Below are 25,087 nucleotides of genomic sequence, written 5' to 3' on the forward strand. Positions count from 1 at the left end.
TGAAGGGAGACCTGCAGATAGAGTGCTCCTATAAATCAAAACAAAAATAAACAATCCACTAATGGAAAATTGTACCAACAGGCTATTTACTAAAGTAAGAATATAAGTGGGCAATATACAGAAAATGGAAACCTCTCTACTCGTTGAAAGAATACAAATGAAAACAAATAACTCCTATTGTTTTGCCCTTCTAGTTAGTAAAGATACAGAAGACGACGATGACGACTCAGCTGGGGAGAGTTCAGAGACGTGGCTGTGGGACTGGATCGTGGGACAGTTTTCCAGAAAGGCAAGTGGAACATAAAGGCTTAAAAGTGAACAGGCCCTCTGACTCAGCAACTCCATTTTTAAGGACTAAGGGAACAATCACTGACATGCACAAAACACTTAGTTTCAATCAATACAGTGCAGTATTGTTTGTAACAGTGAAAATGATATAAATACCTGAGAGTATGGGATCAGCTAATAACTTAAGGGATTAGAAACAAGCAGTTAAAAAATGTATTCTCTTGGCATGGAAAACTGATCACAATGTCTTAGATGGAAAAGAAAGGAGATAAGGAACCGGTATTATAGTGTGGCCCCACCTTTATTTTTTTATCTACTTTATCCACAGAGAAAAAAAGTCTAGAAGTGATTGGCAGTGATTATCTCTGGGTCAAGGAAGGTGACCTAGAGATAGGGTGATTTTTGTTTATCCTTATTTTCTGATTTTCCTACAAAGACCATGTATGAAACCAAAAAAAGCCATTTCAGTTGAATTGTCCCTCTCATGCTGTCTTTTCATCATCTTTTTTTTAAATAAAATTTTTACTTTGGAATAATTTTATACTTACAGAAAAGTTACAAAGATAGTACAGACAGTTTCTATGCACCATTTACCCAATTTCTCCTAATTTTATCATCTTATATAACCGTGGTACATTTACCAAAACTAGGAAATCAACATTGGAACATTAGTATTAACCACACTCCAGGCTTAATTCGGATTTCATTAGCTTTTCCAGTACTGTTCTTTTTCTGTTCCAAGATGCCACAGTGCATTCAGCTCCTTTCCAATTTTTGTCTGTATTTTACATATATTTCAGATATAAATGTGTTCCAAAGGAACACATTTTCTTCCCCTTGTCAAAATCATAGTCACCACCATTTATCTTCTCTGGTAGGACAGTACAAAAGCTGAAGTTGTCCTATGACAGCCTTCTTTAAACCACTGGATGTTGAAGATTTTCACAGCCAGGCCAGACACATGGGACGGGAAGCTAGGTGGCACCCCCAAATCACACAGGCCTCAAGCCATAAATATCCTTGGCCTACAAGTGCTGTCCCAAAAGAGGCAGAGATTCAACCTGGAACAGAGGTCAGAAGTGAGAAGTCGATCCTACCAGTAATTAATTTCTTTTTTACTTCATTGTTTTGGTATTGCCAGCACCCTACACTGCTTCGAAGAGCCTTGAGTACAAGATCAGGCCAGAGAACTAAAAGGAGGTTCAAATGGAATTAGAGTGAGTTGTGCAGGAGACCGCGCAACTTCAGAGACGGGAGTTTACACCTGCCCTGGCTGGGCCTCCCGGTGCTTTCTTTGGTTCTCCGGGTTAGAAGCCACCTTTCCAGCATGTTTAAGTCTTTGGGGTAAAATGTCAAACTGTCTACAACTTACTTTCAAAAGATTTGGCCAAAAACAAACAAACAAAATCTATCTATCTAGGGAGAGAGACAAATTATATAGATATATTAAAGAGAGGAATTATATAGATATATAGAGATAGATACTATTCAGATAGATAATATTTAGAGAAATAAGATAAAGCAAATGTGGCTAACTAAATGTAACAATTGGTGAGTCTAGAAGGCCCCACTCACTCTTTCAGTTTTACTGAGGTTTGAAATGTTTCAAATTAAAAAGTTGAAGAAGAATTTATAGCAGGCACATAATGCCAAAAAAGAAATACTGTCTTTGAAAATGTTATCTAAAGAAGCTTTCCCTCAGACCCTGCATTCTTTATCTAACTCCTGGTTAGAAGCCTTTATGGTGAGGAACAACTTCTATCACCCAACTCCATCTCTCTAGGGGCTCCTCATTCTTCACCTTTGACTCTGGGCCATTGTACAGCCCACTCTGTGATTACAGCTCAGGTAGGTAGAAGGTGGTGCCTTCCTTTCACCTGTATGCTAGGAGGAGGAGCTGGACTCTCATGGAACCTTATGGTTTCAGAGGGAGGCACTCTAGGTTGTTAAGATGCCACAGGCCCTCAAAGGACATTAAGAGCACAAGTTGGAAAGAAAGCTAAGATTGCACTCTCTCAATCCACCCCCCCAACCCTGCCTTTTGCTACTCTAGATAATGGTCCTAACTAAATATCATGAGAGGAAGATTGCTATGATGTTGGCAAGAGACTGGAGCTGGGAAGGGATTAGAGAAGAAACTACAATAGGGACAGAGGTACAGCCTACATAAACTTGAGAAGTTTGTGCCTTTATGCTGAGTTCCATAATACCAGACTACATCACGTGGCTTTTAAGGTTTCTAAAAATTCTGCCAGCCTAACTGGGCCCTTACATTATTTAGGAAATGTAGGAAGACCATGTTACGGTATTCAGGCGGCTATAATAACTGCAGCTCTTAAAACCTGTCTGTCCCATTTCTAGAGAAGATGGGCTCGGTAAGCTCAAGAGTTGCTCTCACCAGAAGCCTTTTGCTAAATGGAAGAAAGAGGTAAATGTATAATTATGACTGAGAAAACCCTCTTGTCCTTCAAAGATGTGAGAAGCTGTATACAAAATCATAATCAAAAGAGCTAACCCATATTGAGTACTTCAGTACACCAGCACTACTCCAACTGTTTTCAATGATTTATCTCATAATAACCCTACGAGGTAGGTGCTGTTATTAATCCCATGTTACAGATGGAGAAACTAAAAGAAGGAGAGATTAAGTAACTCGACCAAGACCTCATAGCTAGTAAATGGCAGAGCCAGGATTCAAACCAGGCACTCTGACCAGTTTGTGCCCTAACCACTTAGCCATCCCAGCTATCTTTAAGACTTCAAAGTGATAAGCAGAATGTCAGTGTCCTACAGAGTTTTTAGACAATTTTCAAGCTATTCTTTACTATGCTTTGGAAGGTCAACAACACCCTGGGGGTTTCCTTGGTTCTCTTTGAAGGTGAAGTGGAGAAAAAAGAAATAATATGGCTTGTAACTATAACAACAAAAATTATAACCATGACCAGCATCTGAGTGCTTACCACGTGCCAGGCATTGTTTTTACTAAACACTTGATACACATTATCTTATGTAATCCTCTGGCCAACTATGCAAACTATGATTACTGTCCCATTTTATAAACAAGGAAGCAGAGACTCCTGCCCCAGGCCATAGTGCTGGGAATGGTGCGGCAGCAGGCTGACTCCGGAGCCTAGCTCTTAACCACCAAGGCATGTGGCTGCCTTGCGCAACTTGAGGACACAGACCACCAGGTGAATCTACCAATGAACTACCCAGCAAGCGGCGCAGAGCTAAGCCATAGTAAGTGCTTCACCAAGCACCAGATACCATGGAAGAGGTGGGAGATTTGGGATGGCTACTTTTCCTCTCAGGTGTTAACGGAGAGTTACAAATATGTATGGCATAGACTAAAATGGATTTAAAATACAAGCTTTACACATTTACTCAACATGAGCATAAAACCCTGTCAGAGAGATCCCAGGGATGACACCAGGAGGATGTTCCAGGCTTACCTGTCCCCGCATGACAGCAATCTGCTTATGGAACTGGCCCCTATCGAAACCAGGATCTTTCTGCAAAAGAAGGGCAGAAGGAGATGGAACCTGCATGAATCCCTCAGAAGAACCTGTTTTCCTCCCCCAATGAGAAACTTTCTAATAAAGAGAACCTACATGAAGCTTTGGAGACTTAGTGAAATTAACCACCACCCCAGGAACTCCCTGTTTCACACATGGGGAAATAGAGAACAAGTAACTATTTTGTCCTCAGTCTCATCATTAACGCTAAAGAACTCCAGGTGCTAGTGCTCCATTTGAAAATGAGAGCTCTGCAGAGACACTGCAGCCACATGACACAAAGGACACAAACCAGTGTGATTCATCACAGCTGCCAATTTTTTTCAGACCAACTCAAACCAGGTCTTGCTGTCCACAGGGGGGAATCTTGCTCTTCATTGGCTAACACAAGCCAGAAGGGTGTTTCCATTCTCTTTTGGCTTGTATCAGGACCAATTAGAAAAACCACTGGAATTCTTTCTTCTATATAGTTATAAGGCTGAGGTTCCCAGGGCTAACCTTGAAGAGTTCATATAGGTCCTCCTCCAAGTCCTTGACGAAGTTAGGGTCTGATATCTTTGGAAGAATCAGATCTTTGATCTCTTGAGAGAATGGGACTTTTGCCTGCGGCAACCAGGCCCAGTAAAAAGGATCTGAAAAGAGGAAAAGTCAAAAGAAAGCTGGTGTTGAAAAAATCCCTGCCCATCTATGTCCTCCACCTATCAGGGCACTGGCAAAGGTAGGATACCGCTCTTATTTGAAACACAACAGAAAATAAAAGTTATAGGGTCTGTTAACCCTAAAGGTTACACAGTAAGTGGAGAAACTGGGCTTCAAACCCAGGTCTGCCTAATACCTGAGCCTGTGCTCTTTCCCAGACATTATATGACTTTCCAAGATGTAAGCCTATCTAGAAGCAGTTACTTGTCACCGAAACATTGAGATGCTCCTTCTGAAAAGACAGACAAGTACTGCAAAGGGACTAGTGACCCTCTACTTGTATCTTTCCCTTTCTAAAAGTTTCTCAGTTATAATGGGGCAGGGGCTGGCTTCTAGAATGTCAACATGGAAGACAGAACACTGACAGCAGCTTGTATTTAGAAACACAAATAGAATAAATTATGATAAGACAGTCCTCAGAAATAATAAGAAAAATGCAAAGCAGAGATGCGAAAACTCAACTCTGTGCTTCAAATGGGAATAATGTAAGGTAAAAATTATAATAATAGCTTACATTATGGAGTAGTTGCCATGTGCCAGCCATTGTGCTCAAGTGCATGAGCTGCATTATTTCATTAATTCTTAGAACAATCCTGTGATAGAGGAATTATTATCTTCATTGCACACATAAGAAAACTGAGACTGAGCAAGAAAAGAGCCAGACCATAGCAGTCTTGAGACTTACACGCCCTCCAGGAGTCAGGATGTTTCAGGGGGAAAGCCAGCCCATTGTCTATGGCAGCCACCTTGATAACAGGCTCCTTCACCACCACCCAGTCTGTGTCCTGAAGAGCAAGGGAAGACTAAATATTTATAGAGTCCCATCTGCCCCAGGCCCTTTAACGTAGTAGCAAAGCATCCCATCTCAACCTCCTCAGGCATCAGTCCTTACTCAACCTCTGAACTGGTTTCCATATTGTTACCTGACTTAATACATTCATGGCACTTTGATTTGGCTAATTCAAGGTTCTCAGAGTCCCTTTCTTATCTTAGAAAAGGTGTCCTTCCCCAAGAGTTGCCACAGTCCTTGGTAACATGGGAAATGACAATAACAAAAGATAACTATAAGCCATTCCTCCTAGGGAAAGGCAGTGAGAATCCTGTGAGTATAAAAAAAAAAAGAAAAGTCAATTATCAGTCAGCCAAGGTCCTTTCGTGTGGACCTTGACTCAGATACCACTTCAGTGGTGGTGGCCACATTTTCCAGTGAGATAACGGATCCGTGGAAGATAACAGCTGGCTGCTCTTGCATAAGGGAGTCTGTTCCCCTGCTTCCGTGATACATTAAAAGGAAAAGGACGAGAGCTGAGTGCAGAGAGAGTGGAGCAGACTGCCTGTGACAGCAGCCCATGTCAGACATTCCCATGGCTGTCTACTTGGCTCCGTGTTCAGGTTAACTAGTGCCACCACAGGAACAGGGCATGTGGGTCCAGGATACCTGCATCAGAATCCTCTGGGATACCTTATTTAAGGTGTGAAATCCTCAGTTTACCCCAGACCTAATGGAGGAAAGGCTTGTACTGATCTTACAGAAAAACCCGAGTGAACTCTTTGGCCAATCCAATAAAATCTGTACTTTTTTTTTTTGGGCCACTCTGCAGTGTGTAGTATCTTAGTTCCCCAACCCGGGAGTGAACCCGCACCCCCTGCACTGGAAGCACAGAGTCCTAACCACTGGACCGCCAGAAAAGTCCCCCGAATCTGTACTATTTTTAGTAAGCTCTTCAGGTGATTCTGATGTACAGAATTTGAGAACCACTATTACAAAAGGAGGTAAAAACACTATGAGGATGTGTTAACTAACCTTATTGTGGTAAACATTTTGCAATATATACATCAAATCATCACATTGTACATCTTAAACTTGCACAATATTATATGTCAATCATATCTCAATAAAGCTGGAAGAAAAAAAAAACACTATAAAGAATAAAAGCCAACCTCACTCTCCTTCTCCAGGTAGCCTTCCTGCTAATTTTGTTAAATGTGCAGATTGAACAGGGATGGGGAAGTATGGTGGAGTATAAAAGCAATGAGAGGGTAAAGAAAGTTGCAGGAAGCAGCTTTTTCTAAACTGATGTTCTGTGGAATTGTATTCTTGTGAGAAAAGTATTCCATGGTCAAAAGGTTTAGAAATCACTGAGCCAAACAAAATTACACAGGTGCACTAATGCACTATTTCTCAGACCTCTACTGTGCTACTATGCAATGTGAATCTCAAAAAAAGGCACAAAGTATGTAATATGTTCCAAACTTATTTGTACTTTTCTTCATTCTATCCCTATCATTAGCAGGATATTCCTTAAAAAACAAATTGAGAAAAGCTCTTCCAAATATTAACCTATCAATTTTAAAGACATGTGCTATCCTGATTCCTCTGAACTTACGTGACCTAAATATCACCCCACTACATGCTTTCATATTATGCATATACTACACCTCATCCTCTCCTTCAAGATATAGATCAACCGCTTACCCGAGAGCTAGCACTATCCATTGGACAGTCATATTTAATCAGCCAGTTGTCATTGCCTCGATCTGTGAACAGAAATATGAAGTTAGTAGAAAAAACTGGGGTGATTTTCACTTTCAGCAATGATGAACTAGATATTCTGGACACTTGGGGACCAATCATCCTACTAAGAACAACTACAAAAAACAGATAAAATATTTTTATTCTTATTTATTTATTTATTTATTGGCCACACCGCACGGGATCTTAGTTCCCTGACCAGGGATTGAACCCACTCCCCCTGCAGTGGAAGCATGGTCTTAACCACTGGACCGCCAGGGAAGTCCCTGGATAAAATATTTTTAAATCTCTTGAAGGCACTGGAGATTTTACAAGACCCTTAAGAGTTAAAGTGTCATGATCTGGGAGAAAAAGGTAATCCAGAGAGGGGAGTCCAGCATTCGTGACTTCTTTTCTCTTACAGCACCTGCTGATTTGGGAAGAGGTGGCTAGAGGTAGAGCAGTGTTCTAATAGCGCTGGGGACCTAGGGAGACAAAGTTGTAGCCTGGTGACGGGTAAGGTGGGGGAACCCTGGTAAATCATCCATGCTTTTGGTTGAAACCTGACAGGCTACAACCCTGGAAGTAAGCAGAATTTCCCCGCAATACCTGAAGTTAAAGTGATCCTGGGTTGCTGATGACCCTAGCTGCTTGCCAAAAGCAAACATCTCCTTCCAGACAAGATTTATACCAACATCCTAGGCCTCCAAATGTTTCTATAATTTCTGATATACGATATCTGACAATTAAAAATAACGAGGTATACAAAGAGACAACATGACACAAATAAAAACAAGAAAAACAAAAGAAAATTAAAACAAATCTACAGGGGCCCCAAATAATGAACATATAGACTCTGAAATGTTCAAGGTAAAATCCTTAATATGTTTAAGAAGATAAAAGGCAAGATTAAGAACATCAGCAGAAAACAGGAATCTATAAAAAGAACCAAAAATTCAAAAAATTAAAAATACAGTTACCAAAATTAAGAACTCGATAGATAAGTTTAATAGCAGATTGTGCTAAAGAAAGTAGTGATTTGAAAGACAGACCACAAGAAATAAACCAGAATAAAGCACCCAGGAAAAAATGATATATACATGAATGTATATCTAACAACATATAATTTGGAGTCCCAGAAGGAACAGAGAGAAAAATGGGCAGAAGTAATATTTAAAGAGACAATAGCTGAGAATTTTCCAAAAGTGACAAAACATATCAAACTATAGATTCAAGGAAGCTTGTATATACAAAGGAAAATATACCTAGGTATATCACAGTAAAAATGTTGAAAACCAAACACAGACTAAATCTCAAAAGAATCTAGAGAAAAAGACAGATTACATTCGAAAGGCAACAATAATATGGACGACTTACTTCTCCACAGAAACCATGGGAGCAAGAAGATAACAGAATGTTTTTTAAATACTGCTAAAAGAAAATAACTGCCAATCCCAAATTCTATACCCAGCAAAAATATTCCTCAAAAATGAAGCTGAAATAAAGATATTTTCAGACAAACAAAAATAGGAAATTAATCACCAGCAGACTAGTACCTCAAAATAATAAAAGTCATACATGAAAAACCCACAGCAAACATCATACTCAGTGGTGAAAAGACCAAAAGCTCTTCTTCTAAGATCCTGAACAAAGCAAAAATGCCCACTTTTACCATTTCTATTCAACATAGTACTGAAAGACCAGAGCATTATGCAAGAAAAAGAAATAAAAGGCATCCAAACCGGAAATAAAAAGGTAAAATTATCTGTTTGTAGATGATATGATCTTATATGTAGAAAACCCTAAAGATTCCACAAAAAACTGTTAGAACCAATAAATAAACTCAGCAAACGTATCAGGATACCAAGTCGACCGCAAAAATCAGTTGCATTTCTATTCAATAACAATGAACAATCCAAAAAAGGAAGTTAAGAAACAAATCCAGGGACTTCCCTGGTAGCGCAGTGGTTAAGAATCCACCTGCCAATGCAGGGAACACAGGTTCAAGCCCTGGTCCAGGAAGATCCCACATGCCACAGAGCAACTAAGCCCGTGCGCCACAACTACTGAGCCTGCGCTCTAGAGCCCACGAGCCACAACTACCAAGCCCACGCACCGCAACTACTGAAGCCTGCACGCCTAGAGCCTGTGCTCCACAACAAGAGGAGCCGCTGCAATGAAAAGGACGCATACCGCAATGAAGAGTAGCCCCCACTCGCCGCAACTAGAGAAAGCCTGTGTGCAGCAATGAAGACCCAATGCAGCCAAAAACAAAAAAAGAAAAAAAAGACTCTGTGCTCCCAACGCAGGGGGCCCAGGTTCGATCTCTGGTCAGGGAACTAGATCCCGCACGCTGCAACTAAAAGATCCCATGTGCCACAACTAAGAGCAACAAAGATCCCATGTGCCACAACTAAGACCCAGCGCAGCCAAACAAATAAATATTTTTTAAAAAGAAAGAAAGAAATCCATTTACAATAGCATCAAAAAGAATAAAATACTTAGAAATTAGTTTACCAAGGAGGTGAAAGACTTGCATAATGAACACTACAAAACATTGCTGAAAGAAATTAAAGAAGACATAAATAAATGGAAAGACACCCCATGTTCATAGAATGGAAGACTTAATATTGTTAAGATATCAATACTACTTGAAGTGAAGCAACCTAGAAATTTAATGCAATTCTATAAAAATCCCAATGATCTTTTTTGCAGAAATAGAAAAACTCACCCTAAATTCATATTGAATCTCAAGGGACCCCGAATAGCCAAAACAATCCAGAAAAGGAAAAAAGTTGGAGGACTCACATTTCCTCCAAAACTTTCAAACTTACTACAAAACTTACTACGAAGCTATAGTAATCAAAACAGTGTGGTACTGGCATAAAGACAGACCAATGGACTAGAATAGAGACTCTAGAAATAAACCTTTGCATTTATGATCAAACAATTTTTGACAAGGGTAGGAAGACCATTCAATAGGGAAAAGACCATGTTTTCAACAAATGGTGCTGGGAAAACTGGATATCTACATACACAAGAATGAAGTTGGATCCTTACCTAACACCATAAACAAAAATTAACTCAAAATGGATCCATGACCTAAATCTAAGACCTAAAACTATAAAATTCATAGAAGAAAACATAGGGCAAAGCTTCATGACATTGGATTTGGCAGTGATTTCTTAGATATGACACGAAAGGTATAGATTAAAAAAAGGAAAAAAAATACTTCATGAAAAATTTTAAATTAATTGCATCAAAAGACACTATCAACAGAATAAAAAGGCAACCCACAGAATGGGAGGAAATAGTTGCAAGTCATGTATCTGATAAGGGATTAATATCCAGAATATATAAAGAACTCCTACAACTCAACAAAAATAAAACAACCCGATTCAAAGATGGGCAAAGGACTTGAACAGACATTTCTCCAAAGAAGAAATGCAAATGGCCAAAAAGCACATGAAAAGATGCTCAAGATCACTCTCATTAGGGAAATGCAAATCAAAACTACAATGAGATACCACCTCATACCTATTAGGATGGCTACTATCAAAAAAACAGAAAATAACAAGTGATGGTGAAGATGTGGACAAATTGGAACTCTTGTGCACTGCTGATGGGAATGTAAAATGGTGCACCTGCCATGGAAAACAGTACGGCGGTTCCTAAAAGAATTCTCAACATAGAATTACCATATGATACAGCAATTCCACTTCTGGGTATACACTCAAAAGAACAGAAAGCAGGGTTTCAAAGATATTTGCACACCCACGTTCATAGCAGAATTACTCACAATAGCTAAAACGTGGAAGCAACCATGAAGCAAGTTTCTGTAGCCAGATTAATGGATGAGTGAAATGTGGTATATACACACAATGGACTACTATTCAGCCTTAAAAAGGAAAGAAATTCTGACACAGCCTACAATATGAATGAACTTTGAGGACATTATGCTAAGTGAATAAGCCAGTCAGAGAATGAAAATGGTGTATAAGTCCACTTAGATGAGGTATTTAAAGACAAAACTGTTCTGTGATAGGCCGGGCTACCATGAATGACTAGAGATCAAGGATAAGAGGACTCTTCGCGTTGCTTTGGAAGAGCCAAAGTGTCTTCTGTCTGGGACCAGGAAAGAGGCAAAGATAAAACGTAAGTACTCACCACTTCTGATAACTACACATGATGTGCCTGAACAAGGCTTGTCTAGGAAAAGTATTTTCAAGACCCTCTCCAAATGTGCATAACCCTTATGTATTAGACTAAACTCATCCTGATAGGGTACTCTGATACTAAGCTCTGCAAGCCTCCAGGTCTCCCCTGTGCCTCATCACAGTCTGGCACAGGGCACAGGACCACCCACAGCTGCTCACCAGTGTTGCGGATGATGTAATCCAGCACCACCAACCGTTCAAACTGCAGCAGTAGTTGCCGGTTAGTGTTCTCAGGGAGAGGTTCTGCTTCAAAACGACGCAGCCAGTAGTCTGCATCTTTGTACCCTTCAACAAAGAGCTGGAATGAACCAACCTGCAACCAAAAAGGAAGAATAAAGGTATTTCCCTACAGCCCAAGTGCAAAGATCCCAGGAGTAAGCCAGGTACCCACTAAGGCCCTGTGGAGTTTATATCAGGAAAGGGCTGTGACAGTAATTGCTCATCCAAATTCAGGAAGCCCAGCTAAATGGTCCAGAGGAGTAAAGTGAGAAAGTTAGGGTCTCTTTGGAGAATTATTCCTCAAACCTTAGGCCCTTAACAGAAATGAGCAAGACAGAAGCCTCCGGGCAGGCTATTCAAGTGTCCATAGGTAAGTCTGTAGACACCTTGCTTCATCACTTGGATGATCATGCCACTATAAATCATCACCTTTGGTAAGCCACCGAGGCGCAGTCTATACCTTTGGCGGTAGCCCGATGCGGTTAAACCGCTGCCCAACTTTTGGCACTTTTTCCAGTGCAAGCCGCTTGCCCCTGGACTTCACTCGGTCAATGGCACTATAGTTGAAGGTCTCACTGGCCAGGTATACTACCTACAGTGGAAACAGAAGAGACACCTAGGTTAGAGTCAAATTTAAGGAACTATACCACCATGGCAGAGAATAGCTAGATGCTCACCAATACTGTTCCTCTTCAGCACGTAGAAGGAATGCATTTCTCAGCCTTTCTAGCTGCCAGGATAGAGTATATGACTAGTTCAGGTCAACAGAATGTTGACAAAGTGATGTATGCCCGTTACTTCCAGGCCTGGCCCGTAAAATCTCCCATGATCTTTAGTTCACGTTCCCCAATTTGTGCAGCTGGAAATGAAGGGCTCTGAGATGGCAAAACCACATCATGGAAGGATCCTAGATCTCTTGCCGCTACCTGGAGTGACATGGGATCTAGGGGAGCTGCCTAACTGGCATGGGTCTTGATGTGAGCAAGAATTCCTACTGTGTTAAACCACTGCAATTCAGGGGTTGTTACAGCAGCTAGCATGAATTACCCTGACCACTACAGCTACCTCCTGGGTTAGGAGAAGATGGCCCAGTGCCTATTTTCTCTCCAAATAAAAACAAATTGCAATTTACTCTGTACTCTTTTATTTCCTGTTGAATTCTGTACTATGTACAATTATTTACATTCAAAAATTAAACAAATATTAAAATTGGTTTTAATTTTTAGTGAGTTGCTATATATTTACATAGACTGTATCTAGAATATTACACAAGAAACTAGTAATAACAGCTGCCTCTGAGGAAGGAAACCAAGTGGCTGGAAGACAGGGGTGGGAGAGAGGCTGAATTACTCTTCTTTGTTTACTCTACTGTGCCTTCTAATTTTTGCACTAGATGCATGCACTACCTATTCAAAAAAAATTTTTTAATAGGCCACCAATATTACACTTGTCAAACTGCAGTGATATCACTGTAATCCATAATCCATATGTGTGTCCATTATCACACTTATCACATTGTCTTGTGATTATCCATTTGTATATCTAACTTGTTTCTTAAGACTAAAGAAATGTGGGGTGGATGAGAACATCTTTTTTACATTAGCATCCCTAGTACCTAACACAGTGCCTGGCACATGCTCATTTATCAAGTGAATGAATGAAAGAGTTACGAGCTTCTTTCAGAGACAGCTATAAGTGAGTTTTACCATATAAATACCTAAAATCAAATTTATAAGAAAATTCTTTCTTTTCCTAAGCCTTGCAAAATTCATTACAAATAACTAATTATTTTGCCCCCAAAATCTCAGAGACAGCATAAAATAATTCCCTTCCTCCCATCCATCCATCCATCCAGTTTTAACAGAGTACCTAAAACGGATGTGCAAAGTACTGTAGGTTAGCACTCTCTGCCTTACAAATCTGGAAACACAGGCACAGGAATAAAGGGGAGAAAAGGCTTTCCTAAGACTACCTTGCCAGTTTCCATGGTGAAAACACTGGCTCTCAAGCCATAAACCACCCTTTCCCCCCATCAGATTTATTTTTGATCAATTTTTGTAACCAACCACTCTTTCCCTATGACTAATGAAACTATCACAACCTGAAACCTTGCAGGAACAGAGAGCAGAGATAGCGATCGAGTGAGAATTACAGCCTTACTGTTTGAAGCTCCATCTCAAGTGAGCCCCGTTTCCATAGTGACAGATGCTCTGATCAACTGGATAGAATCCTGTCACAAGGGTGGGGAGGGAGGGAGGGAGGGGAGAGATTTCCTCTTACTATTGTCCAACAGCTGTAATGTAAAGCTTGCAAATATATGTGGGTTTTTTTGGCTTGTTTGTTTTGTTTTAAATAAATAAATTATTTATTTATTTATTTTTGGCTGCGTTGGGTCTTCGTTGCTGTGCATGGACTTGCTCTAGTTGCGGTGAGCGGGGGCTACTCTTCATTGTGGTGCATGGGCTTCTCAGTGCAGTGGCTTCTCTTGTTGCGGCTTCTCCTGCTGCGGAGCACGGGCTCTAGGAGCGCAGGCTTCAGCTGTGGTGCACAGGCTCAGTAGTTGTAGCTCGCGGGCTCTAGAGTGCAGGCTCAGTAGTTGTGGCGCACGGGCTTAGCTGCTCCACGGCATGTGGGATCTTCCCAGACCAGGGCTCGAACCTGTGTCCCCTGCATTGGCAGGCAGATTCTTAACCACTGCGCCACCAGGCACAAGTCCCACAAATGTATGTTAAGCTTGCAAAGTTCTGTCTCATCTCAGTCTCATGGAAGACAAGTGTTTTTGTTGTTGATTTTTTGATGTAAAAGATCCTCAGGCCTTATTAAAGTTCTCTAACAGGGAAAGAGGAAGCCCAGAGATAGGGAAGAAAGGGATTGTGTGACATTAATTATTAGAATAGTCATAAAAATACCACAGGCGAAGATGTATGGAGTGTTTACACTGTGCCAGCTGCTGGGCTACATGTTCAACATGGATTAACTTGTGCAATCTTCATAGCCACTCTCTAAAGTAGGACCTCTTTATGTCCCTATTTTTATAGTGAGGAGACTGAATGGGCAGGGGATATGGGGGTGACTTGCCCAAGGGTCACCCAGTAAAGAGCTGCAGCACCAGAATTTGGACTCAAGCCCTCTGATTCTTAGGCACTGCACTCGAGAAGCACAGGCAAAGCAGACAGGCACAGGGCATGGGTGGTCTGCTATTTACCTAGCAAAGAAAGGAAACTACAGTGATGAGCATGGAGTACTTAGAAGCATTTCTAGAGTCTAGGAGGGGCCTAGTAGGAGGATTTCAGGTTAGGCAGGAGATCTTAGGATCTTTAATTATCATACAAGATGTTCAATGTGCCGTTTAACTATACGCACACAGAGAGAACTAAGTATAAAGGGAAGGAATGAGCTGCACAAGGCCAGGCAGTGACTTAGGTGTCAGATGGCAGCTACAAGCCCGGAACTACAATCAAACATTCTCTCCATTGGCCTGAGGTTGGGGGATCTCTGTTACTGTTTTTTCATGGTTTGGTATCTATCCACTGATTCAGCTGGTACTTAAGAAATGCTTCCTATAAGTATAGTACTTTGCTAGGTGCTGAGAATGAGAGAAGGAAATTTCAAGAAGTGGTCCCTACTTCTACAACCTTAACAAATTAGTTGGCTTATTTGAAGTTTGGTGGCAAAGGAGCAGACACAGTTAAACATCCACAACAATCACACTTTCTTCTAACATACCCTGGGAAAACAGAAAAAACAGATTTGAAGGGAAGCTCCTGTCTGCTGATCAGGCTCTTTGCCCCCAGCCTGCTATCTAAACAGGCAAAGAAAACCTCAAGCAGGGGTTTTAAATCTAGATCCTATGGGTCAAAGGGTGGACTTCAACTTGTCTATGAACCATCCTCCTGAAATTATATGCAATAATTGCAAATATATGTATTTTTTGTGGGAACAAGATTTATAGCTTTTATCAGATTTTCAAAGAGGATTAAGACCCAGAGATACAAAGATGCCCCTGCAGCCTTAAAGCATCAGATCAGAGTTTCACCTTAAGTTGTTACTAAATCTCAGGGAGCCACATACTAAATGAGTGACGACGTGTCCTTAGATGTTCATATGCTGACCCGCAGATTTCTTCCCCTCAGAACCCTTGGAAGGTCTCATGAGACACCCTGTAGTAAAGGGGTTCTTAACCTAGTGTCAGTAAACTTCCTGAAACTGTATGCAATAAATTCTATATTAAAGCATGTTTTTGCAAGGGGCGAGGGGGCGGGGGCCGCGTATGGTCCAGACCCATCAATAGAACCTCAGCTAAGTCTATAACACATACAAGGTATGTACAAATCCATTCTAAGTGTGGAATTGCCTGGATCTGGGAACCCGATTTTGTTATGTTCAGACAAGTACCAGAATTCCATAGCATAAAGATGGGTGAGGAGAATTCCATGTCAGTTCCCTGTAGATGTTCAGGCCAGACCTTTACTCTAACCCTCAGCCAATCCTAGAGTCCTCCTTGGCAGACCTTGCATTAGTGCTTAGCTGACATTAGCTAGTCCATTCTAGACTGTATCTAAATCCTGGAATAGCTCAGAAATCTAACAGAGTAAGCTACAAAAGTAGCTAGGTTTCTAACCAGCTTGGGGTTACCTGGGATCCAAAGACCCAGGGAGCCCATACATGTGCATCAGGTCAGTGAACTTCCTGAAACTGTGTGCAGAAAATTTATGTGTATCCTTCTCAGGATAGCTTTCATCACATGATCAAACCATGAGCTTAAACCTACCACCCCCACCAAAAAAAGGGCTGAGAACCCTAGACTCAGGGCACAAATAGCCCTCACTGGATCTAGCAGTCCCACTAACACGTAGCAGGGCTTAGGTCCAGGAAAACTCTGGCCAGGCAGTAAGGCTTCCTGGAGACTAACCTTTGTACGGGGTACAATGTTCAGTTCCAGTTTTTGGTCCACCAGGCTGGCCCCTGCCTCTGAGAGATAGCCCTGGTTGAGGACAAGGCAGTCACGGCCAAAGCAGCAGGGACAGCACAGCTTTTGTAGCCACTTGGTCCACTTAGGATTAAGATGCCCATATGGCTCTTCATTCTTGGGTTTGAAAACAGCAATGATTTTCTACAGAGACAAAAGAAAAAGAGGATGTTAAAGGCAAGTTGATTAAAGTAGCTCACAGACCAAGTCAGCAGGAATCTAGAAAGAAATGAGAGGGCATAGGCAGACAATCCCTACGTACAGTTAGACACTGGCTTCTCCCCCAGCTTGAAAGGGGAAGACACCAGCTCACATGAGCAGCTGAGAGACCCCCTGCCAGAAAGGGCTGTGGCCAGAGAAGGTGCCAAGGCTGATATATACGGTACAACAGATTCTAACACCATCAAACCCCAACTTCTAAGGTACACTCATACATGCTGTTGCTCTGCATCAATTATGGAAAGACTCAAAAAAGTATTAACTGAAAGGAAATTAGTAAGGTCTTACAGAATGAGGTTAAGAAAATTCTTTCATCAATGGTAGTTTCCTCTATTGGCCTTACTATTCCACACCCACCCCCTCCGCGTGTTAACAAACCTTAAAAAAGTTTAGGAATGACAAACTAAGAGCAATGGAAGAGAAAAATCACAGCAAGAAAAAGGATCTGCTATCTGGTTAGAATGGGGTTCTTTGAAGTAATTCTGATAGGCAAGCGATCAGGACATGAGAGGCCACAAAGATTAAGATCCATCTTCTCTAGCAGACAGTAACTTAATCCTCAAAGATCCTTGGACATATGGGCTGCTGCTGCAATCTAGAAACTAAGGCCTTCCCTCCTGAAGGTTTCTTCCCCAAGCCAGTCAGGCCTCTGAGGTTGTTTTATATTTATGTCATTCCTTCCACTCCCCAAGCTGGTACTTTCAAAGGAAGAAAAGTAAAGTAAATATGCTATTCAAGTGATTCATCTTTATATCATATGACTCTCCCTCTCCCCTCACCCCACAGCCAACTCAAGATAGTCTAGGTCATAAGACATTTTCCTGTGGGTGTCACTTCCTGAATAGCTGGTCACAGCAAAAAACACAAATCCACCTGCCTGCGTTAAGTACTCATATTAGGAACTGGCTAGGCACATGTCTAAAACAATAACTGGTCAATCTTGAGGACAGTCCCTTCAAGAAGCCTTGCAAGGATTTGAGAGGGCAAGAGAAATACAGAACTTTCCTCCTCCAAAAGAATCAATTTATTCTTAACGATAAACAAACTTACTTATTCACCGGAAAAAGTCAAATGCATATATTCATATTATAAGTCTTCAGAATTACATTCTTATCTAAAGTGGCTAGGAAGAGGCCTATTTTAGCAATCTTCCTCTCTGTCTCTGTACCCCTGGAACCCTGGGCTCTGAATCACACAGCAGCAGTAGTAAGTGGCTTACCATACAGAGAATGACTGATGACTCCACTGTAACTCTCTGGAACCTGGGCAGTGAAACCACAGTACAACTTGAGGCCCATCCCAGAACCCACCAGTCAGTTCAACTGAGGCATAATGTGGAGTTCTGCAAGCTGGTCCCCAGTGAAAGGGAAACCAAGACATTCCTACTATTAGTGAGGCTGAAAAATAACAGGGCTGAGGCTTAAATACTTCCACTTAAAGAAAGCAGAACTTGGGAATTCCCTGGCAATCCAGTGGTTAGGACTCTGCACTTCCACTGCAGGGGGCACAGGTCTGATCCCTGGTCGGGGAACTAAGATCCCGAAAGCCACACGGTGCAGCCGGAAAAAAGAAAAGAAAAGAAAAGAAAGCAGAACCTGAAGGCCAACACTGCAGCCAAGCATCTTTTATAGACTGACCTCTCAAACTTCTCAATTTCCTTCCACCATAAGGAGAATCAGAAAGCATTTTGTTGACTCTAAAAGCATTAGTAATAGTGGTTCTCTCAGTATTACAAGGGTTTCATTAAATAATAATGCCTGGAATGGACAAACAGGGGAATGGTAGGGTGGGAAGGATGGAGGAACAGAAGGACATTCAGACAGAAGGGGAGACAAGTGCCTTTCAGGACTAAGTGTTGCCTCAGTTCAATTCAATTCTGCCAACATTTGCTCAGTACCTAGTTCTTATAAGACAGTGCATCAGCACTCTGTGGGTTTCCTAGATAGACACATAAAGCAGCCTCTGGCCTAATTTCCAAAGCTAATGTTAACGTCACATAATCAACTGTGTTACAGAACACTCAAGAATATTCTTCTAATTCATAGAAAACAAACTCTAAAGCCACCCACCAATACTTGGTTGAGAAGGAAAATAACTACTGCCTAATTTGTTTCACCAACCTTTCTCTTCTTCAATATACTTTCAATTCCTTTATTACATTTAGGAGAAAGCTTCAGTTTGACGTCAATATTTTAAAAACACCCTCCCTTAACACCCACTTACTAAAACCCCTTTTAATAAAGGGGTTAAGGTGCAGGTAGCTCAAGCAGCAGCAATCCATGAACTTGGGGATAAAAACAGCACTGCACAAGGAAGCAAGGGGCCACTCACTGGCTGGTGCCAGACCCACAACCAGTTACTGAAACCTGGGACCCAAAGGGTTTCCTGTATCTACGCGGCAGCCCCACGGAGGAGGGTACTATGCTGTGCTAAAATCTAACGCAGTTCAAGCACATCACTCATACTATGCAGTGACATATGCAAAAATAACGCATAATAAACAGGGGTTTTTTTAAGTTTGGTCAACACAAAGTGGACGGTTCTCAAACTTTTTGGTTTCAAGGTCCCTTTAAACTCTTAAAAACTATTAAAGACCCCAAAAGCTTTTATATACATGGGTAAAATCTATATTTGCTGTACTAGAAATTTAAACTAAAATGTTAAAACTATTTATTAATTCACCTAATCATAAAAATAAGCCTATTACATGTTAACATAAGTGACATGTTTTTATGAAAAATAACTATTTTAAAAAACATTTAGTGAGAAGACTGGCATTGTTTTACATTTTGCAAATCTCTAATGTTTGGCTCAATAAAAGACAACTGTATTCTCACATCTTCTTTAAAATTCAATCTGTTTCAATATCATACATCATGCAACCTCTGGAAATCTCTGCTGTACACTCATAAGGAAATGAGAGTGAAAAAGACAAGTCTGTATTCTGTTGGAGGTTGGATGGAAACAGCATTCTTTGACTTAGCTATTTAGGTAGAGAAGCCTTATTTACATGTAACTTTTACAAAAGAGAGGGATGGACTACTCCAAATATATGAGACCCTGAAAGAAGATAGGATCTAAGTAGAATGTAATAAAAAAGATTCAGCCTGTATTTATTTTCCTATCCACTGCCATCGACCCAACCTGCCTCATCCATTACAACTTGTGGCCTGGGACAGCTCCCTGTAACAGATGGTAGATGATGCTTAAAAATCTCCAGAACTATACCTATATATGGTATACAAACATGACTGTGTCTTAACATTTTAGTAATAAAAAAGTTACTCTGTTTGAGATCTTTATTCTTTATTTGGCTATTAGTGTCATTCTCAACCAAATGTTAGGACATCAAAATTTCCTGGAGGGCACAGGTGGTTAGAAGAAACACATTCAATATTACAACATAATTTTATATTTGAAAAATGGAAAATAATACTGTACTGTTTTCATGACAAACTCTTGGTGAATAAAGTATTTTTAAAAGGTTGAAAATTACTGATACAAGGCCAAGCTCCTAGAACATGTGAGCAGTATCTGTAGAATTGTGTCGCAAACACCAATGAGCATTATCTAATGAATTACTATTCTCAATATGAAAGGATCATCTCAGAATTATACTACTTTTGCTTTATTCAGTGCCACGTATCCAAGAAAGCCTAATCCAGAGGTCAGTGGGCATGTAACTTAAAAACGAAACAAAACACTCTGAACTCCTGCTAAGCACCAGGAATTAGGCCAGGGGCTTTCATGTGTGGTATCTCATTTACTCCTCCCAATAAACTAGTCAGTCACATGCTGTTCTATGTTTTGGCAACATGAACACCTAGAATTACTAGCCTCTCAAAACAGAAAATGCTCAAAAAATACTTTCGTAGATGACTGAGCATGAGACCTGAAGCACAAGGATGTATGCAGGTGAGGAGGGTAATATGAACACGCTACCATGACTCCTAATCTAGCATTTTCCATCTTACTGTTCCAGGTCCCTACTTGCTCATCCCGAGAAAGAAACCACCCTAAAATGGGAAATGGAATCAGGGCTGTTATCTTTAAGAACCTTTCAGACTGTCCAGCTCCAAAGTACCTGTGGCAGAAACTGCTGATTCCCCCAATCTCTGTTCCCTCTTCTTCCTTGGACACAGGTCCCTGATTTTTAGCTGGGCAAAATAAAGACTACAGTTCCCAGCCACTACTGCAGCTAAGTTCTGGACGATGGGATGTAAGGAGAAGAGTCTGGTGCAACTTCTAGGAAACGTCCTACAGGGAAAGGGCATCCTCTCCCTCTTCCTCTCCCTCTCCTTCTTCCAACTGGCTGAAAAGCAGGCAAGATGTCTGCAGTTTGAGCAGCCACCTTGGATCACGAAGTGGAAGCCACTTGCTAGGGATGGCTGACCAGCCGGGCGGTCGGATGCATATTGTTCATACTGCATCCATGATAAAGGAAAATGCCATCCCAGCTCTGAGCAGTCTGCAGACTTCTTTTATGAGAGTCAAATGTACTTTTATTCAAGTTATTATTATTTTAAGGTTTCTGTCACACACAGCCAAATTTAGTCTTAACCAATATGGTAGCTGAAAAGAGAAACCAGAGGTTCAGATGACTAACTCTGAGGCAGCAGGACATAGTAGTTAGGAGCATGAACTCTGGAACCAGTCTGCCTGGGTCTGAATCCTGCCTCCTACTTAATAGCTGTGAGACCCTGGGCAAATTAGGTATACTGTGTGCCTCGGTGTCATCGTCTGTGGGGGCAATAATAGTACCTACCTCTGAAGGTGTTATGAGTATTAAGTGAATTATTATTTGTAAAGCATTTTAAATAGTACCTGGCATACAGTAAATGCTATCTACGTATTTTTAAATAAAATAGTTAAACACATTTGCAGCAGGGCCAAAGATGACAAAACTAACTACAGTGAGTCTGTGGTCCAGTATAACCCACCATAGCAGTTAGGAAGTGATCCTCTGCCCTGAACCACATTTTCCTCAGTGTGAACAGGATGGTTACACTAATAAGTTTTATCCAGTCATATGTGTCTTGACTTCCCCTCTAAGAAAGGACAGTGGCCAGGAAATTTGAGAGACTAAGATCCTGCAAATCACCAAGAAGCATACCCATAGTCTGTCATTCTCTGTGCCCTATGTACTGAGGTGGTAGTACTTTACCTGCCAGGTAGAATTGAGAGATCATATTACTTCCACCTGTCAGAGCACCAGAACACTTCTCTGCTGACCTGACACACTTCCAGTGTTACAGTGGAGCTCTAACAGTGTCATGAAAGAAAAACAAAAACCTTCCTCCTGCTTCTGTACCTAACAAAGATAATCTTAGCCCCTTCTTACATCAGCCAACAAGCAAACAACTACAAAATAAAATAAAATCCATTCATGTCTTAGATCTCACTCTGGTTCCTAAATAAAAAAGATGAAAACATCTTGCTAACCTTTAAACCTCAGGACAGCCACCTTTCTTTCTTTTCTTCTAGAAGTGATGGTTCCTGTTTGAGCTTTCGATTTAACTCACTGCTCCCTTATTTGAAAGACTCACTACTCTCGAAGCTTTCCCCCGTCTCAGTTTATGTTAACTGATTTGATGGCAGAATTGCTCTCTGGTTCTTGGTGATAATTCAGGGACAACAACATCCTACCAAAAGAACACACCACCCATCTCAAGAGTTCACTCAAGAGAGATGCAGAGAAAATGTGAGGGAGCTCTGATACCCATCATTTTAATAAGCATAACAATAATACATTTTTCCAACAAACCATTCTAGTCCATCTGAGAACTTTAACAGGGAAGATTTGATTTTTTTTTTGACTCATTGATATTCCAAAGATACCTCTAGTTTGATCTAAATGCCTTAAATCCTCCTATGGTTATCAAAAGAATAAAGGTCACTTTAGAGCCGCCCTGGTCACTCCATGCCCCATCCCATCCCCCTTTAAACACATACAAGGGACAAAATAAAGGTCAAACAAACACTCCGCCTTTGTTAAAAAAGCAAACTGCTGACAGTCCTGGGTGAGAAATGAAAGGAAAAGGTAGCTGACAGTCCCATGTTTCTCAAACTTCACATTCTAAACTGAGGAGCCACAAGAAGGATTTGAAGAATTTCCCAGAAGTGAGCAATAACCAGGACAAATGAAACTGATGAGTCCACCCACTCTTACAACAAACGTCTGCCAATAAGGGGCCTGGGTCGGTGGCAGGAGACGTCCCCACAACAGAGAAGGCTGGGAATGAACCCTCAGAGCCTCTGATGGGTCACCCGTCCTCCTCAATGAACAGCGACAACACTGGTTCGGTCCAAAAAGAGAGGACGGGCTCAAAGCTCAAAACAGTACGTCAGTGGCCGAATACAGAACCTACTAGAAAGCAGCATCTCCCCGCGCGTCTCTGTCCAGAGGCCGATTGGCCCATCACACCGCTGGGCCCCTCGCCTGTATCTGGTCAATTTCCTCTTTTCATTCTCCGCTCACTCCTCCCCTACCAAATAAGTTCTGAGTTATTTCTTCATTCCGGACAGCTTCTCCGTCTCCAGTCCTCAGTGGAATTCCAAAGTCCTGCCAAGGGGCTCTGCACTATGAAGTTTCTCCCTTTCTCAGCCTTTCAAACCCCCGTTCTCCCTCTGGCTGTGCGAACCCTCAAACTTCCCCGGACAGGCCCACCCTCCCCGATGCCGGCGGCCGCGGTCCCCAGCCCGCTCTCACCCCCTGAGGGTCCTTGACGAAGTAGCTTCCGCTGGAGCCCTGGTAGATGCGCTCGGGGAAGATGCAACGCTCGATGGCCACCTCGGCCTGCCGCACCACCGCCTCGAACTCGGGGTCCTCCGGGAACTCGTTCCGCTCGCGGTGGGCCTGCGCGGCGTGCGCCGCCGCCGCGGCCTGGGCGGCCAGGGCTTGGGCCTGCGCCGCCATGGTTTGGGTTTGACACTGGGCCACCGCGCCCCGGGCCCGATCCAGCAGTGGCTGCCGCTCCCGGTCGTGGCCTGGCGAGCCCTGCGGAGAGGGGGCCGGGCCGGCCACCGCCGCCACGCGGACCGCGCCCCCCGGCACCTGCGGAAAGTGAACGGCCGAGGCGGACGGAAAGGTGTAGTCCGGGGGTTGGGCCCGCTCAGGGGACACGAGTGGGCTCGTCTCGTCCATCCCTGAGGCCGCGGGCTCCAGGACCCGGTGCGCTTCACACAGCTGAGATCCCGGCTGGGACCAATCCGCGAAACCCCCAACCCTCCCCGGGCCAACCAGGTCCCGACGCCTCTTTGGCCCCGCCCCTACCTTCCCTGTTTACTTGGCGAAGAGTAGACACGACCCCTCGCGGGTGAACGGTAGCCAATCAGAAACAATGCCTACGCAATCGCGTCCTCTGCACTTTTCGCCGGTCACTTTCTGTGAAGACTGCGCATGCTCCAGGAGCCAGCCCCCGGTCAGACACGCCTTCTGCTCTTACCAGCCCCGCCCCGCCCTTAGATTCCGATTGCTGGCCCTTGTTTGGAAGTTTATAATAAAGCAGCCTAGCTCCTCAGTCACACATTCTAGTCGTTTATATATGTCATTCCTAATCTCCCAATCGTCCCACCGTCTCCTTCTCCCCCTGTGTCCTCATGTCCATTCTCTACGTCTGCGTCTCTGTTCCTGCCCTGCAAATAGGTTTATCTGTACCATTTTTCTAGATTCCACATATACGCGTTTATATATGATATTTGTTTTTCTCTTTCTGGCTTACGAAAGCACGGAGTCTTAAACTCTGGACCGCCAGAGAGGTCCTACAGCATTGATCTTATAGGACTATATATTTGGTCAATCATTTCAAGTCAGCTAATCATCATTAATTTTATCAGAGGCTCAGTCACACATTTGGTAATGTGAGAAACAATAATCCTGTAGAACAGGCAGAATACAAGTAATATGGCTAGTAACATTAATAAAGTCATAAGTATTTATGCTAAGAACTTCTCTTATGTGCAGGCTAGTATCTCCCCAGGTCGTCTAATCAGTCTGTTCTTCACTAATCGCTATCTTTAAGGGAAATGATATATTGGAATTGTACATAAAGTTCACCAAATATGTCTGTACACACAAGGATTGAGAAAGGAATGTTATTTTCTAAGGAGTTATATGGTTGGCACCAGAAGAAAAATTGATCTTTATGGTTGAGCAGGTATTTCTGCCATTGGGGAGGTCTGGTTAATGCATAATGCAGATGCACAATGCACACTAGAGAGGAAGAAAGCCCAAACTGGCAGAGAAATTTTTTAAGTTTTTCTTGTCTTGCCTTAAAATGTGAATGTTTATTTCATCATTGGGAAAAGAGTGAATCAAAGACATTTGAGTTTGAACTCCAGCTCCACACTTATTATTTTGTATGTTACTTAACTCTCTAAGCCTCAGTGTCTTCCTCTATAAAATGAGAATAATCATCCCTTCCTCAACTGGTTAAATAAGAATCAAGAT

At 42.1% G+C, this 25,087-nt stretch overlaps 2 protein-coding genes across 3 annotated transcripts in view; one reads left to right on the forward strand and one right to left on the reverse strand.

Moving 5' to 3' along the window:
- The window catches only part of AVPI1 (arginine vasopressin induced 1), a 16,116-nt gene extending 12,212 nt beyond the window's left edge, over window positions 1-3,904 (forward strand). For both annotated transcript variants that reach the window (XM_057530464.1, XM_007187401.3), the window contains exon 4: window positions 195-3,904. The gene's annotated coding sequence lies outside the window, so the exon portion shown is untranslated. The remainder of the gene's footprint in view (window positions 1-194) is intronic.
- Window positions 1-23,882, reverse strand: part of PI4K2A (phosphatidylinositol 4-kinase type 2 alpha) — a 26,394-nt gene extending 2,512 nt beyond the window's left edge. Inside the window, exons 1-8 of the mRNA XM_028167732.2 lie at window positions 23,348-23,882; window positions 16,363-16,563; window positions 11,911-12,042; window positions 11,391-11,544; window positions 6,979-7,040; window positions 5,188-5,287; window positions 4,302-4,435; window positions 3,741-3,800 (exon numbers count right to left, since the gene is read on the reverse strand). Of these exons, the coding sequence (XP_028023533.2) occupies window positions 3,741-3,800; window positions 4,302-4,435; window positions 5,188-5,287; window positions 6,979-7,040; window positions 11,391-11,544; window positions 11,911-12,042; window positions 16,363-16,563; window positions 23,348-23,782 (1,278 nt within the window). The 5' untranslated portion in view covers window positions 23,783-23,882. The remainder of the gene's footprint in view (window positions 1-3,740; window positions 3,801-4,301; window positions 4,436-5,187; window positions 5,288-6,978; window positions 7,041-11,390; window positions 11,545-11,910; window positions 12,043-16,362; window positions 16,564-23,347) is intronic.
- Between the last annotated feature and the right edge of the window lie 1,205 nt (window positions 23,883-25,087).

The sequence above is a fragment of the Balaenoptera acutorostrata genome, chromosome 16 (assembly GCF_949987535.1).
Source record: "Balaenoptera acutorostrata chromosome 16, mBalAcu1.1, whole genome shotgun sequence".
In the NCBI taxonomy this organism is placed as follows: domain Eukaryota; kingdom Metazoa; phylum Chordata; class Mammalia; order Artiodactyla; family Balaenopteridae; genus Balaenoptera; species Balaenoptera acutorostrata.